At 41.7% G+C, this 15169-nt stretch overlaps 1 protein-coding gene across 3 annotated transcripts in view; it reads right to left on the reverse strand.

Moving 5' to 3' along the window:
- Nucleotides 1-15169, reverse strand: part of slx4ip (SLX4 interacting protein) — a 35112-nt gene that overhangs the window by 3067 nt on the left and 16876 nt on the right. For all 3 annotated transcript variants that reach the window (XM_019870570.1, XM_019870572.1, XM_019870571.1), the window contains 2 exons: nt 8695-8772; nt 7631-7719 (listed from right to left, as the gene is read on the reverse strand). In XM_019870570.1, the coding sequence (XP_019726129.1) occupies nt 7631-7719; nt 8695-8772 (167 nt within the window). The remainder of the gene's footprint in view (nt 1-7630; nt 7720-8694; nt 8773-15169) is intronic.

Below are 15169 nucleotides of genomic sequence, written 5' to 3' on the forward strand. Positions count from 1 at the left end.
GGGTGGGGAGAACTGCCTTTGGAAATGGGACAATGACCCAAATACAAACCCATGCCCAGCCAACCCACCAACAACAATTCTGAGAAAAGTGTGGGTGTAGTCAGTTGCTTTGCAAAGCCTTGATATGTGCTTTCATCCGTTGCCTATGAATAAACGGCGCTTGAAAATAAACTTGAAAGAAAAATCAACAAGAAGCCGATAGGAGGTTCTCTGAAAACGATGCCTGTCTGTTCGTGTCGGCGCAACTTCAAAAGAGTGGAAGACGGAAGGAAAGAGAAAGATGTTGGAGAGATAGATAGATAGAGAGAGAGGGGGGGGGGGTACGCAGACCGGTGGTCCAGTGATTAGTGCGTCAACCTCACAGTGCAGAGGTACCAGGTTCAATTTGTGCAATTCCAGCTCCGGCCTCCCTGTGTGGAGTTTACATGTTCTCCCCGGGTTTGTGTGGGTTTTCTCCGGGTACTCCGGTTTCCTCCCACATTCCAAAAACATGCATGGCACGCTGATTGAACACTCTAAAGTGTCCCTAGATGTGAGTGTGAGCGTGGATGGTTGTTCGTCTCTGTGTGCTCTGCGATGGGCTGGCAACCGGTCCAGGGTGTCCCCCGCCTACTGCTGGGATAGGCTCCAGCACGGCCCGCGACCCTTGTGAGGATAAAGCGGATCAGAAAATGGATGGATGGATGGATGGATGGATGGATGGATGGATAGATAGATAGATAGATAGATAGATAGATAGATAGATAGATAGATAGATAGATAGATAGATAGATAGATAGATAGATAGATAGATAGATAGATAGATAGATAGATAGATAGATAGATAGATAGAGAGAGAAGGATCGAGACAGCAAGTCGGAGAGGGAAAAGGGATGGCTGATGATGGTTCATCACCAGGGGTTTCCAGCAACTGGAGAAGTGGAGGGAAAACAAAAGCAGATAATAATAATAATAATAATAATAATAATAATAATAATAATAATAATAAATGTGCTTCTACAATGCCATAACAAATGTTCATTTTATTTCTTTTAGTGAGGCTCTTCCATACCCCTGAAGCTTGTTAATTCAAAGAAAGCCTAACGAAATCGTATTTGATGAAGACGACATAAAGCTGGCGAGATGCAAAAGAGGATCCTGTCAAACACACACGCAATGACTCAAGCTCCGTATTGAAATGTTTTAATCGCTCACTCAACTGGACTTTTGAAAAATAAATGATTGCTTTTCATTCACATGCCTATGAGCAGAATTATCATGGCACGGATACAAAAGGTTTAAATTGGCACCAAGAATAATGATAATAATGAAAAAAAAAAGTTTTTTTTCACTGCCGGAGCAGATAACATCTCCTGCAGAGAAGCGAGTCCCACTGACTCCGTCCCTCACCCGAGTGAAGAAGAATGCTCTGTTTGTCTAAGGCTCTAAGCTCACCATATCTCCCCTGCACAAAATCAACCAACGTGCACGGACATGGACTTGGTAAAAACTGAAGACAGATCATAGCGCTTTCAACAAGGAGGTTTGTGGAGACACCCATCTTGTAAGGATTAACGTAAGCCTGCCAGTATGCGCTCGTGTTGCGCAAAACAATCAAGGCAGCCATGTGACGCGAAAAACAGGACAGAACCACGTGTCATTCTAGGCCTGCACTTGGCCCAGGTGGACAAGATTGCATGCTCCGGTCCCTTGGGAAAGCTGCAGCGCTGGCTGTTGTGAGACGGGAACAACTGAGGCGTGCTGAGGTGATGAGTAAACACAAAGTCCCGTCCAGAGCGGAGAAGACGTTGCGGAGTGGGAGTTGGGGCAGGGGGTGGACTGAAAACACATCTGCTCTGCCTTTGATCCAAAGTTCTGCAGCCCAGCACGCCACTCACCTCCGCTGCCCACTCTGCGCCAGACTACAAAACAACGGCCACAATCCTAAACACTCGCTCTTCCTTCCCATGCTGCCCTACCCACTGCTGGTGCTGACTCACCATAGGAGCAACTCTTTAAACAGGATTTGAGTGTAGAAAGGTCAAGGGAAACTCTCTTTCCAAAGCCTGGGCCTCGAGCTGCACTTCTGAAAGTGCTTTTACACGACTCCAACAAAATGGACTTCCCTCAAAGACGGGATTGGCTTCGACTTGACACTTTCGGGCATGGCACTCACTCTTAAGTGCTGAAATACTTCACCGAGGCTGAACCCAGCAACATCAAAATTGCTCGTTAACTTTGTCAGCCGTTAACTACGCTCGGGCTGACAGTGCGACAATGCTACTGCTAAGTGAGGCTGCGTAAGAGTCCGAACAACAAAGTACAGTCAAACTTCGGTTTTCGAACGTCTCTGTTCTCGACCAAATCGGTTTTTGACCAAAAATTTCAAGTTTTTTATGCCTCGGATGACGACCGAATTTCGGTTCTCGAACAAACTGAGCGCATTTGAATGTGTCACTTGACTCCTCTCGCCTTCCTTACACGAGGAAGTGACGCTTCCTCGTGTAGCGTTCCATTGTGAACAAACGTGTTCAATAAAGATTTTTTTTTTTTTTAAAAAGAGCATGGTTTCGGTTTTCGAATAAATCGGTTTTCGAACAGCCTTCTGGAACGGATTATGGTCGAAAACCGAGGTATGACTGTACACCTTTTTCTTTGTGTGGCAGTGCCTTTCCCTGGAAGTTATCTAGCGTTTATTTACGGCCAAAATAAACTTTGGCTTGAATGTTGGCCAGTTCATGACATCTACAGTTCCGCACACTGTAAAGGATCACTGTAAGTTGATGGCAATGGTTATTTTTAAAAACAATCGTCTACTAAAAACTCATTATGCTCCTTTGGCTATTTTTTGAACCAAATCATGAAGCATTCCTACAATACAGCAGTTGAGAAACTGTTAATGAGTCATCCCAAACATTATTATACAATATTTGTTGCATTGTGGGTAGTAGCACATAAAATGCACCTGCACAAATTGCGCACACTTGATCGGCTCTTTGCTCCGTCTTTTGAGATCCTGCTAATTATTTGTTGAGCAGTGTTTTTATTTCATTAAGGGCATGGGAAAAAGTAGAAAGTAATGTTGTTAATTTGTTTGTATTACCGTACAGAAGAGGCGCACATGCTATTCAGCAGATAAGTAGCACAATTTAGCAGCTCTAACTAACAAACGCTTTCATGATGAACAATCAGCAAACATGAGGAGTTCATTTTAATTTCTACATGTCTAAACGTTTTTCACCCGGTACAATTTCAATCTAAAGTCGCAAGATGAGGCAACATGCACACTTGAATTCATCCAAAAATTAGATTCTTTCAGTAAAACCCGGGTTTGGTTTATCTATTTCGCTACATGCTATCGGACAAAATATTACAATATATCGCAGCACGAGGAAACAGTCACATTTTTGCAGACACATCATTGGAATAAACCCTGAGCGAGGCGCAAAGGCTTGTCAGGCACATATCTGTCCAAGAAAACCAGCAATGTTGCCATTAAAAAAATAAATCAATAAAAGAATCCGTCTGTAACATGTGTTGCCACTTTGCTGAGGCGACTCAGAGACTTTCAGTGCAAATTCATCTCAGTCAAACGTCAGACTGAAAACACTTCAGACAAATTGAACACAGGGTTACCAAGGCTGGTGTTATTGTTTCATGTGGTGCATATAGTATTTGTTAAATCATCAAATAGAAAAATTGAAGTGTTATGTTGTTGTAACTGTTATTGGTCAACAATGCGTTGATAGAAATACATTTTTATAGCCAAAAGTATTGGCTTAAAGCATCTGCCTTGACTTGTGGATGGATTTAATGACATTCCAACTATAACCTATCGTTAATACATCAGTCCAACATATACACTAATCGTTTAAACTCTTCCCGGAATGTTTTCCACAAGGTGTAGGAGTGCTTCTGGGATTTTGGGAGCATTCTACCAGAAGTGCATTTGTGAGGTTATCCTAAACGTGTTCTAATGGGGTGAGGTCAGGATTCTGTGCAGGCTAGTCAAGATCGTCCACACCAAACTCCCTCCTCTGTGTTTATAATGGACCTTACTTTGTGCACTGCTGAACAGTTGTGTTGGAACAAGAAAGGGGCTATCCACAAACTGTTCCCACTAAAGTGGGAGCATAGAATTGTCCAAAATCTATTTGGTAGGCTAAAGGCTTCAGAGTTCCTTTCACTGGTAATGAAAGGCCAATATTCCAGACAATTCCAGGCTACTTCCTGTTCCTATAACAAATATGAAGGTGCACTGGGAAGCACCAAATAAATACGAATGAAGGTGTCTAAATCTGAAAAACAATACTGTGCACCATTGCACAAAGCAAGGTCCGTAAAGAAATACAAAGGGCGTGGTCGGGATAAACTTGACTGGCCTTAAAGTCCTAACCGTAACCTGATAAAACATATTTCAAATGATTTAGAGTGGAGACTGAGAACCAGGCCTTCAGTGTGTGACCTCTCAAATGAAATGAGTGCTCAAGTGAAAAATTCCAATCAACATACTCCTAAACCTTGTGGAAAGCATTCCCAGAAGAGTTGAAGCACTTTTCATTGACGGTAAAAAAAACAATGTGATTTTATTTGTTATTTTTTTGGTAAAGTTTACAGTGTAGGGCATAAAAGATGTGTTTTGTTTGACTTACAGACCACAAAAAGACTACCGTATTTTCCGCACTATTAGGCGCACCTAACAGCATTCAATTTTCTCAAAAGCTGATATATATGGATCAATATTCTGATTTTTTTGGATGCAGTATTTTACATATCCTGTAAAGCGCTTTGTTACAGCTGGAGCGTTTGTGAAAACTCTATGTAAATATAGCTGTATTGTATTGTATTCTCTTTAGCGCATCTACATGTAGTGGATGCATAACAACCGCAGCCACTATTGTTGCTTCTATTCTGTGCGCCTTGTAATGCGGTGCGCCCTATATATGAAAACTGTTTTAAGATAGGCCATTCATTTTATTCCAAAGTACCTTATAGTGCGGAAAATACGGTATGTTAATTTCATAAGCAGGAAAATCAAGCCATACATCAACACTATAATATGTTCCTGAACTGTTTTTAATTAAATATTTAAGTTTAACATGGAAATGAGTAATGAAGAACAGCCAGAGGCGTAATCAAATAATTGTTTTTGTCAACCAAGCACAAAGTCCACCACAGAAATGCGACTCTGCTTTCCCACTGTATGTGCCCAAGAAACACAACCTGGCGAGGGGAATGCCATCGACAGCAAGGCCTCTTTGAACTGGAAAAATCGGTTACGCTGAACTTTTCACTGATGACTGTGCTCCACTAAAAATATTACAATCGCCGCTTTGATTGAAGGCCAAACTGCGGAAAGGGCGGAGACATTTCAAAGAGAAACAACAGAAAAAAAGCTCATCGAAAGCAGCGGGCTGTTGGTCATGGAATGTAATGGGAGCGATGTCCATGCTTGATGTGTGTGCCAAGGTGAGAAGATACACCAGCAATTCTCAGACTACACTGGGGAGTTTGGGATCAAATGAGCACCGGCCAAAGCATTGTTGTTCGTAATATGAATGGACAAGAAAGAACTTGAAGGGCTTGTAATACTGGCAAGAGTTCAACACGCATTATCCACGCCAACAGAAAAATACCGTAACCAAACCACATGATATCTCACTTCAGCCAATTGAATGTGCCGAATTCTTCTTTATTAACCGACTGCAATAGGTATTGTGTATTCAAAATATACATGGCCCTTCATAAGTACCATGTATCCTGCATCATGCAATGCATTATGACGTTTTATGGGGTGAATGGACAGTTTGCTATTACTATGTATATCCAATGATTCATAAATATAAGGGTTTTTTTTGTTTTTTACACGGAGCTGATGTGACTTGCCAAAAAGCTTAGTCGGTTCTGTCAAAAGGACATTCTCCCAGATGTGGAATGTGAAAAAGATTTTGGGCAAATTCCAGTCTCCTCATGTTATCTCAGCATCCAATGTGAGATTGGTTACCAATAGTTTTGTCTGGCCACTGTGTACGAATGGACGAGGCTCCATTATGTTGTCTCTTGAATCTGTACAACTCTAAAGATTACCGAGGCATCCGAGAGCAAAATGTGCTGCCAAGCTTGGTTTCAGCCGGAGGTCATTGGTGCTCTTGAGTCGAACGGGATAAAAGGCAAAACGCACAGCTATGAACAGAACGTTGTACTCTCCTGAAGTGGCCTTTGATGAGCTCTTATATCTCAATCCTATTCTTTCTCTCTCTGTGAACGGAGCTGAAAATGCCCTTGAAACATTTATTCATAAGGAATAGGGCAAAACACATGTCAACTGTGGTAGACGTCTCCTGTTTGTGAAATCATTCGATTGTAGTGACCTGTTGCAAGGGACTATTAGGTCATGGTACCATCTTTTTGCATCAAAGCATCAGCGTGGTGGCCCTTGGTCAAGACGTGAAACGTTCAACTTTTCGAGCTATGACACCGTTTGATTGCGCTGTAATCACTAACATGTTCCTTTGAGTATGCATGTGTGACTGTATGGGTGGTTCTCACCAAGTATGGTGCAAGACTGAGACATGAGAGCCCAAAAGTAAATTTGAGATTGTTGAATGTCGTCGGCCTACTCCATTGTGTCATATTGGCGCAGTCGGTACCAAGGTACAATGCACTGAGCACGCAAATTAAAAATAATACTGAATGGTGAACAATGACCGTCATTTGACTAGCGTTACATTGGAGGCACGGTAGATACCAACAAACGATCACTGTTCGCGTTGCAAAATACGCACTGCCTGCAGCGGACCTGTGCACCATTAAACTCTTGCTGACACACTCGCAAGAATACACTGGAGAAATACTGCACGAAACTAGCGTGACATAGCGTGAAATCTATTGATCCGTTTTACTGAATGTTTGTTACCAATAAAACTGGACCGCATGCTTGACACGTAGCACCGTTTGATTTCACGTGAATTGGTACTTGGGAGTACCGACCCAAATCGGTCCATACCCAAAAAGGTCACCATCTTTTGTACCCATCCCGAGTGATGCAGTTTGATGCAGTTTAAGGGTATGAAGAGCTCTTAATTACATGGGGGTGTTGTCATGTCAAGACGAGGACGTAGCCGTGCCGGCTATTTTTCACCACTCAAAATACATTCACATGCAAACGACAACAGAAATCTCAGTCAAGTTATTTTTTCGATCTCTGCAATATGTGTGCAGTATTGTAAGCAGTGAAATCAGGTGATTGATTGTGAAAAGAAGAAAATAATAACTCTTGCAGTGGGTCAGCGTTTGACCGTCCGGTTGGACCATATATTCTGAGACCCACCCATATGATATAAAAATAAAGAAAGAAAAAGTGAAATTAGTTGCAGCCTTTTATTTGTCTGCCCAGGAATGTTGATGTTTTTGATTTATAAATATATATTTTTAAGTATTATTATTATTATTATTATTCCTTTCATTCAATTCCGGCTCAGGTGATTGGCAGGAGGGACTTTTTGAAAGAGTCTGACTCCAAATCTCTGTCAACCTCAGCCTCTGTCAAGACCACCATATATAAAGTGAGAGCAACGCTTGGCAACACTTTCTTTTTCAGAATCTTCTGCCAGGCGCCTGGAGGAGGAAATATAGTATAAACAACACTCACTGCGGTTGGGCTTGGTTTTGAACAGTGCATTGCGGCATCCTCTCGACGGCTTGCACACACAACGTAGCGCTCAGGAAACACACGCAATTCTGCAGGCAAGCAAAGTAATAACACAGATCACAATAGTAAATATTGTGGTCTCAGCTTTAATCATAAATCAATGTCAGACAGAAGGAAATGTGGTGGTTGGGACAAAATCATACCAGTGACTTTCCTTCAGATTAAATAGAAGGTGACAGTGTACGTCCATAGCTGAAAAGTTTGATGAGCATGAAATATTAGCTCTCGAGCTACTTTCCATTATTTAAAACAAAATTGCATTGCCACAACTGCATTAGATTTATTGCTTGGAGTTTTAAGTAACAAATGTTGATGTCCTTCATTAAAGATGAACTTATTTGAGAATAGCAACCTCAAGTCTGGTTGTTTTAAACAAGTACCATCGAATTTAAAAGGTGCCAAAATTATTTTGTATATAAAAATATCTGCCACAACATTACTTGTCTTGCAGTATAATTGGCTAAAAAGACTTATATGATGGCCGAGGAAATATTTTAAATGGACTGAAAATAATGTACCGGTACATCATTGTGCGACAACCTCTGACCCCAAAAGACTGACTAATTTGATGTGTAACAGACCTGCTGACAAAGCCATCATCTCATTGTGCAGCAGGTTAGTACTGTCTTAACATCCCCTCCCCGAGGGATCGGATTTTAACTTTGCTGACAGGAAGAGAACTGTGTTGGTCCCATGAAAAGGTGGCTAAGGGTCACAGAAACTACACGGGCCATGGAGCTACATTTCAACTGCACTCCTAGACAATTTCTCTCACTCTCCGACTCACAGTGGCCTCTCACGGGAACCACTTAATGTCTGCTGGTTCCCAACAACACCCAGAGCAGGTAGAGGCAGGACATAAAAATAAGTGAGGGGGAGAAACATCAACATGGAGAGTCCAAATGGCTTTGGTCTTTCTGTGGGAAATTTGGCTCAACATGAGTCATTGAAAACTCCATTTCTGATTCAGTGGAAATGGATTTGAAAACAAATAGGTCGCATACCACCATGGTGTGGCTTGACGATACATCGAAGGTTGGAGTGGCGCTTCAGAAAATTGGCGATGAGGTTGAAATTTTTCCCTACAAAGAAAAAAACAAAACAAAACAAGGATGAATTTCAACGTGAGTCAGAGGGTTTCTTCCAACAGATGGAGTAAATATGGAAAACCTGTGGCGCTTAAGATACAGTACATTATCTGCGGTTGACTGGACAGAACTGCTTGACTGAATAGAATAAGCAGTTCCGAACATGAATGAATGTATGAATTATTCCTCCAATGAAACTCAACCTCCAGAACTGAACACAAACTAAGGGATGTCCTTTTCCCCTTGGAGAGACTTGCAGAAACAACATATAGCGATAGCCGTATTGCAGCTGCTCAGGTCCCAAAATGGCCCAACCCCTAACTAAAAATTGTAATCACTTCAGATCACATTTATATATTTTTACCTTCATTTGTTACCCATAACTTAATGTGCCACCACTTCCACGAAGAGAACTTGTTCTTATCTTAGATATCCTGCGTGATCTTAGAAACCTTTTCCAGGGCCTCAGCTTTATTTTTTATGGAATGATCCTCATGGTATGTAAGATGTGCTGGGTAGACACAGTGGCCTGTTTCCTAATGTGGTAGGAATTTGTTGACTAAATGCAAGGGCCCAGCTGACGCGCGATACAGTCCTTCTTTGTAAACTAGTCAACAGTTCTGAATAGCCAAGTGAGCCAGCTCATCTCATGGGAAAGCCAAAGTACTTGAGGAAGTTCAGTGAGTTTTACTTCCTTGTCCTGTCTTTCCTCCTTTGTGTTTGTATATTTATACAAGCACAATCGACCCTCGCTCGTCGTGAGGGACAGCGACTCATGGGCCAGTCTGCGCATCGTAAATATCCTCAGCGAATAGTATGACGGCCATTTGAAATGCATTGGAAGATATATATATTCATTCATTCAGTCATTCATCCATTTTCCCAACCGCTTTATCCTTACTAGGGTCGCGGGGGGTGCTGGAGCCTATCCCAGCCGTCATCGGGTAGCAGGCGGGGGACACCCTGAACCGGTTGCCAGCCAATCGCCGGGCATACATAAACGAACAACCATCCGTGCTCACACTCACACCTAGGGACAATTTGGAGTGTTCAATCAGTCTACCATGTATGTTTTTTGGAATGTGGGAGGAAACCGGAGGGCCCGGAGAATACCCAAGCAAGCACGGGGAGAACATGCAAACGCTACACAGGGAGGCCGGAGCTGGAATTGAACTCGGTACCTCTGCACTGTGTAGTCGACGTGCTAACCACTCAACTACAGGGTGGCAGACATATCTATCTATCTATATTCTATATATATATATATATATATTAGTGAGAGAGAGAGAGATATCGACACACACACACACACACACACACACACACACTGTTGATGCAGGGATGGACTACAGTTGAAAATCAACACTGTGGCATTTAACTTTAACTGAAAGGTGTGTTTTTTGGAAAGCATTCAGCCTTCAAGGAGAAGTCACAATCACTCATGGCTCATCTGTTTTTTTGAGGTTGGCAAAGCGAGAGGTGATTAGTAGTTACCTGGGCCCTGATTAAACGTAATGTCATTTTCAGTTGAAAGCAAGTGGCAAAGCGGCCGCCACTTGAGATGTATTAAAAAAAATTGGCACGCTTTTTCTGCTTAGTTCAATTCATTCCGCAAATATTCAGTTTTTAGACTAGTCGGGCCACATAGAACATGTATCGGTACAGTCATTGTTAAGAAAATGTTTCGCTTGACTTCACCTATAAGGCTTGATACATTTTGTATCTTGGGGTCAAAGACAGTTGTCTTAGTCTCAGAAAGCGGGTTTCTTTCCTCTCAACCATATAAGTCAATGGAAACAAGCCTTCACTATTAGCAATAAATAAACTACATTTGATCCTCAGTCAAAAAAAAAATGGCCCTTGTGGTGTTGAGCATGAATCTGTTTGACAGCAGCCAAGCCAGAACAGGAAAGCGTGAAGATGCATGTTTGACTATTTCCCGTTTCTTTTTTATCTGATCTGAACTGCAGCACAAAACCTCTAATTATCATCTTCAAAAAAGGGAAAAAAAGCCATCTGTGATTCTTTGCATCACGGTGAGCAATTACACAGATAGCGAGCCATAAAACTGCCACAGGCGTACAGTTACATCCACTGTCTAGTGATAAATGGCAGCTTTATCCTTTCACTTTATTCATAATGACTCAGTATAGCTGTTTAACAATACCAGGGAATAATAAACAATGGCATTTCTATTTTGCACATTTCCTGACAGCTCGACCCTACTCATCTTGTTTCCTCCCCAAACGTCACTTTAAAATGACAAGCCTACACATTTTCATGAAAAGTCATTTAAATTTGAATTGGGAATGAGTGTGTGCAATTGAAAAAAACTTCACTACTTTCAGAGTTAACTTTACTGATTGTAACTCTGGTACTAATCACAGTCATAGATTGTATGGTGACACAATGAAACATCCCTGATTCAAAGGGATAAGCAAACAACAACAATAAAGTAGATTTAACAACTCAGTCCACCATTAGACAGAAAAGAGTAATTGCTGTTGAATAGGTTTTTGTTTTCCCCATGAGACAGTCAAGAACACATGTCAAGGTTCTCCTTACTGGAATGTTTCTGATCCCTTAGAAGTTTTAGGACAACTTATGCCTGGGGCCAAACTCAATTTGGACAGCTCAGTCAAGAGTTATGAACATAAAATATGATCCCCCACAGACAGAATAATATTTCCTTCCTTAATTAAGATAAAATCCCCCCAAAACATCTTTCAAAGACATGTCGGGAAAGATAATTGTAACACTGAACTGATAAACAAAAATTGACTTGAACTGAAAATGGATAGGAACCATAGTTCAATGTTGAATTGTCAAGCAATGTGGGCGATTTGGAAATCAAAATATTCCTGTAAAATGACTGAGCTGTATTTTATCCTTTCTCGGTCTTGCATTCATTATCCCACCAAACTAAATTATGACCTGCTGTGTAAGCGCTATTACCGTGCCCGAAAAACAGCTGGGGCGTCAAGGTGGGGGCTACAATAAAACAAGGGAATGGCACCTTTATATCCATTTTTACAGCAATGGTTGAATATATGATGCTGAATAATAATACTAATAATATGATTACATGATCTTACTGGCAATATAAATGGCATAGAGTAAATGTTAAATTGTGTTTTCCCTTGGGGTATTGGTCGAAGTCCTTATGCAGTCATTCTCAGTTTTTGCTTTTGATGGGGTGGGGAGCTGATATAAGATAGCAAATCAGCAGGCGCCTATTCACCATTCTGGATCTCAATTCTGCCGGAATGCAGATTTATATATCTTTGTAATGTTTCCCTGCCCATAAAGGCAACAGCGACCATTCCAGCTCAAGTTCCCTTGCACATTTATGGCCTCCTATGTTTTTATAAGCTTTAATTTAATCCATTCGTTTTATGTTGAGTTCTACGACTATTCTCATCGCATTCCCTGGTGGCTTGAATTTGCCAATTCCCAGGACAAGTTTGACAGCGATGTCTGGACACAGAGTTGGGAACCAGTGAAACAGCGTGGCCCAAGACATCAGCTGTTCCTCCAACTTCATAACGCTCTGCACATCACAGAGTTGCTTTTGGCCCCCTGCCCAGGTTCTCTCATGCTTAGCTTACATTCATGTTTCTCTCCCACAAACAGTTTCCTGGTGCCTCCTCTTGACAATGTGAGGTCCCGGTCTGTGGCAACTATAGCCCACAGTGGTGAAGAACACAAAAATGCAGAGCATAGACTGGTTCATTTGTACTTGATTCACGAAACGATAGAGTTGTTTAATTCTTTTGAAAGCCTGCACACAACATCATTATGCTGGTTTAATCAAACTGTAAGCAAGTCATCAAGCCATGTTTCCAGTAATGTGGTAGATCATGTCGTAACCACTTGTCTGGAGAGACTCCTGCCACGGTGTAATATGTCACAGGGCAAATACTGCAAGTCCACACACACACACACGCACACACGCACACGCACACGCACACACACACACACACACACACACACACACACACACACACACACACACAAACAAGCGTACACCCCTCCAGCTTTCACCACTTCCTTGAAAGACAATGAGAGGAAAGAAAAGCTAACAAACCAAAAGACAAACAGACTGATGAGGGTAATAAAATGAAACGGACATACTGTAAGACAGAGTCCCTCAAACTTGGGCAAAAGCAAGGGGCGGGCTCAAACGTCATTTGTTTCGGTCATGTCCTGATTCATTTGAGCGCAGTCACAGCATACCCTTCATGTCACCACCCTCATTCCTGCCAGGTCCTGTTGCAGCTACGACTTATGGGGTGGCTGTTATGTGGTGTAATCATAAAATGAGGTGTGGCGTTTTTAAAGGTTCTTTTAGTTGACGGTTTGTCCTCTGCTTTGAGCCAAGTATGGTGTAAGTGGTCATTTGTGACACACCTATGTGGGCACATCTTATGATCTACATAAAGCGCCCGTCAAATGGCAGGATTTGTCCTTCTCTTGCCCTAGTGACTGTTGGTAAATTTGGGTGGGGTCAGTGGCATAAATATTTTGAAGTGCTGCAAGATACAATTGCACCAACAATTAGTCTGACTCGGAGCACACATTATTTTAAGTTCAACACGCCCTGAGATGGTGGCAACAGCAACGCGAATGCTAGTCAGAAAATAATGTAGGTATCATGCTTGGCTTTCAGGGCCTTTGTGTTGGCTATGAGTTTCCTAAACTTAATGTAAATAAACATGACGTGTCTCTTGAGTCAGTGAAATCTGATTGGCACGTATTCTACTTGCCATGTACGGAAATGCTGGACGGTGCTTCAAAAATGATTAAGAGCCAATGTGGATAGTGAAAGTTCGTAAACTTGGCAAAAGGTTGGTCATAGTGGCAATGCCAATGGATAGAAGAAAAAGATGATCATTTGCAAGGAAGCAACTACGTGCTGTGAATAATATGTTTGAACTAATGCTCGTGTCGAACTGGAGACAAAACAAATCGGTAACATTTTTCCTATGGGTCGAGAAAATGCGCTTGGCTGGCAACCAGTTCAGGGTGTCCCCTGCCTAATGCCCAAAGACAGCTGAGATATGCTCCAGCCTGCCCGCGACCCTCGTGAGGATAACTGGATTAGAAAATGGATGGATGGATGGATGATTCGATTAGATAAGGTTCGACTCAGTTTGAGAGAGGATGATGCAATGTTCTTGTTGAAAGAAGATCATTTTACAACATGAATTAACTTGTCAGTAGTGTAAACATAGCGCCAATTACTTTCAAAACACATCCTGGGAGGCTTACTCTGTAGCCATGCCTTGCTGAGATTGGATGTCTTTCAGTTTTTTGCTTCTTAACCCCAATAAAACGACGATATTGATCATTGGCCCTGCTCATCAGCGGCACCTATTGAGTTAAAGACACCACTCTGAGTCTTCATAAAAGTACTACCACAGTACTAAAAGTTTGACCAAAATGATTTAGAAAAAAATCTCAGTGTTATATTTGACTCGACTCTCTCTTTCCAGATGATAATTAAGAAAATCAATTACGTTGCGTTTTGTTTGTTTTTTTCTTAATCGCAAAGATCTGTTCCATTCTATCTACTAATGATGCAGAAATCATAACTCATAAGTTTGTTATGTCGTGCCTCGATTATTTTAACGTATTTCTGTCTGGTCCTCCCACATTTCGCATTAAAAGCCTGCAGTTAGTGCAAAATGCTGCAGCTAGACTGAATGATGAGAATGTTGGATCATATTACTTCAATACTAGGGCAACTTGCATTGGCTTCTCGTTCACTTGAGATGTGATTTCAAGGTCTTGTTACTTACCTATAAAATATGACACGGGCTGAGCACCTTCTGATCTTGTTGACTTAGTGGGACACTGAAGGTTCTGTCCCCAAACATTCATTCACAACACGTCTTTTTGAGATCCTGAGAGCCAAAAAGCAGGTTCAAGAGTTTTTTCTCTTCGGGCTCAAGTGCTCTGGAATGACCAGGCAGACGACAAACGTATTTACCGTATTTTCCGCACTAAAAGGCGCACTGGATTATGAGGCGCAATTTCAATGAATGACCTATTTTGTAATATTTTTCATGTAGTGGACGCACAGGATTATAAGGCGCAATCTACAATGCATCCACTAGATGGAGCTATGCTCCTTCCGTTCCGACTCGAGAGGCGTTCATGACCACCTCCGAAAAACGTAAATTAACGATTACTTCAATGAAAGTACGAAAATTGAAAATAATGCATCAAAACAGAAAATCACCCGAGGAAATCACTAAATAAATTCTATAGCCCCCCTACAGAATTTATTTTGGCATTTCCTTGAGCGTAGCTCCAACAGAACAATCAGGTGTTGTCTTGTTGTCTGTTTAAGAGGGAGGAAATTTCATCTGTGCTGTAACATACAGCA

Source organism: Hippocampus comes, unplaced genomic scaffold (genome assembly GCF_001891065.2).
Source record: "Hippocampus comes isolate QL1 unplaced genomic scaffold, H_comes_QL1_v1.1 scaffold76, whole genome shotgun sequence".
Lineage (NCBI taxonomy): Eukaryota > Metazoa > Chordata > Actinopteri > Syngnathiformes > Syngnathidae > Hippocampus > Hippocampus comes.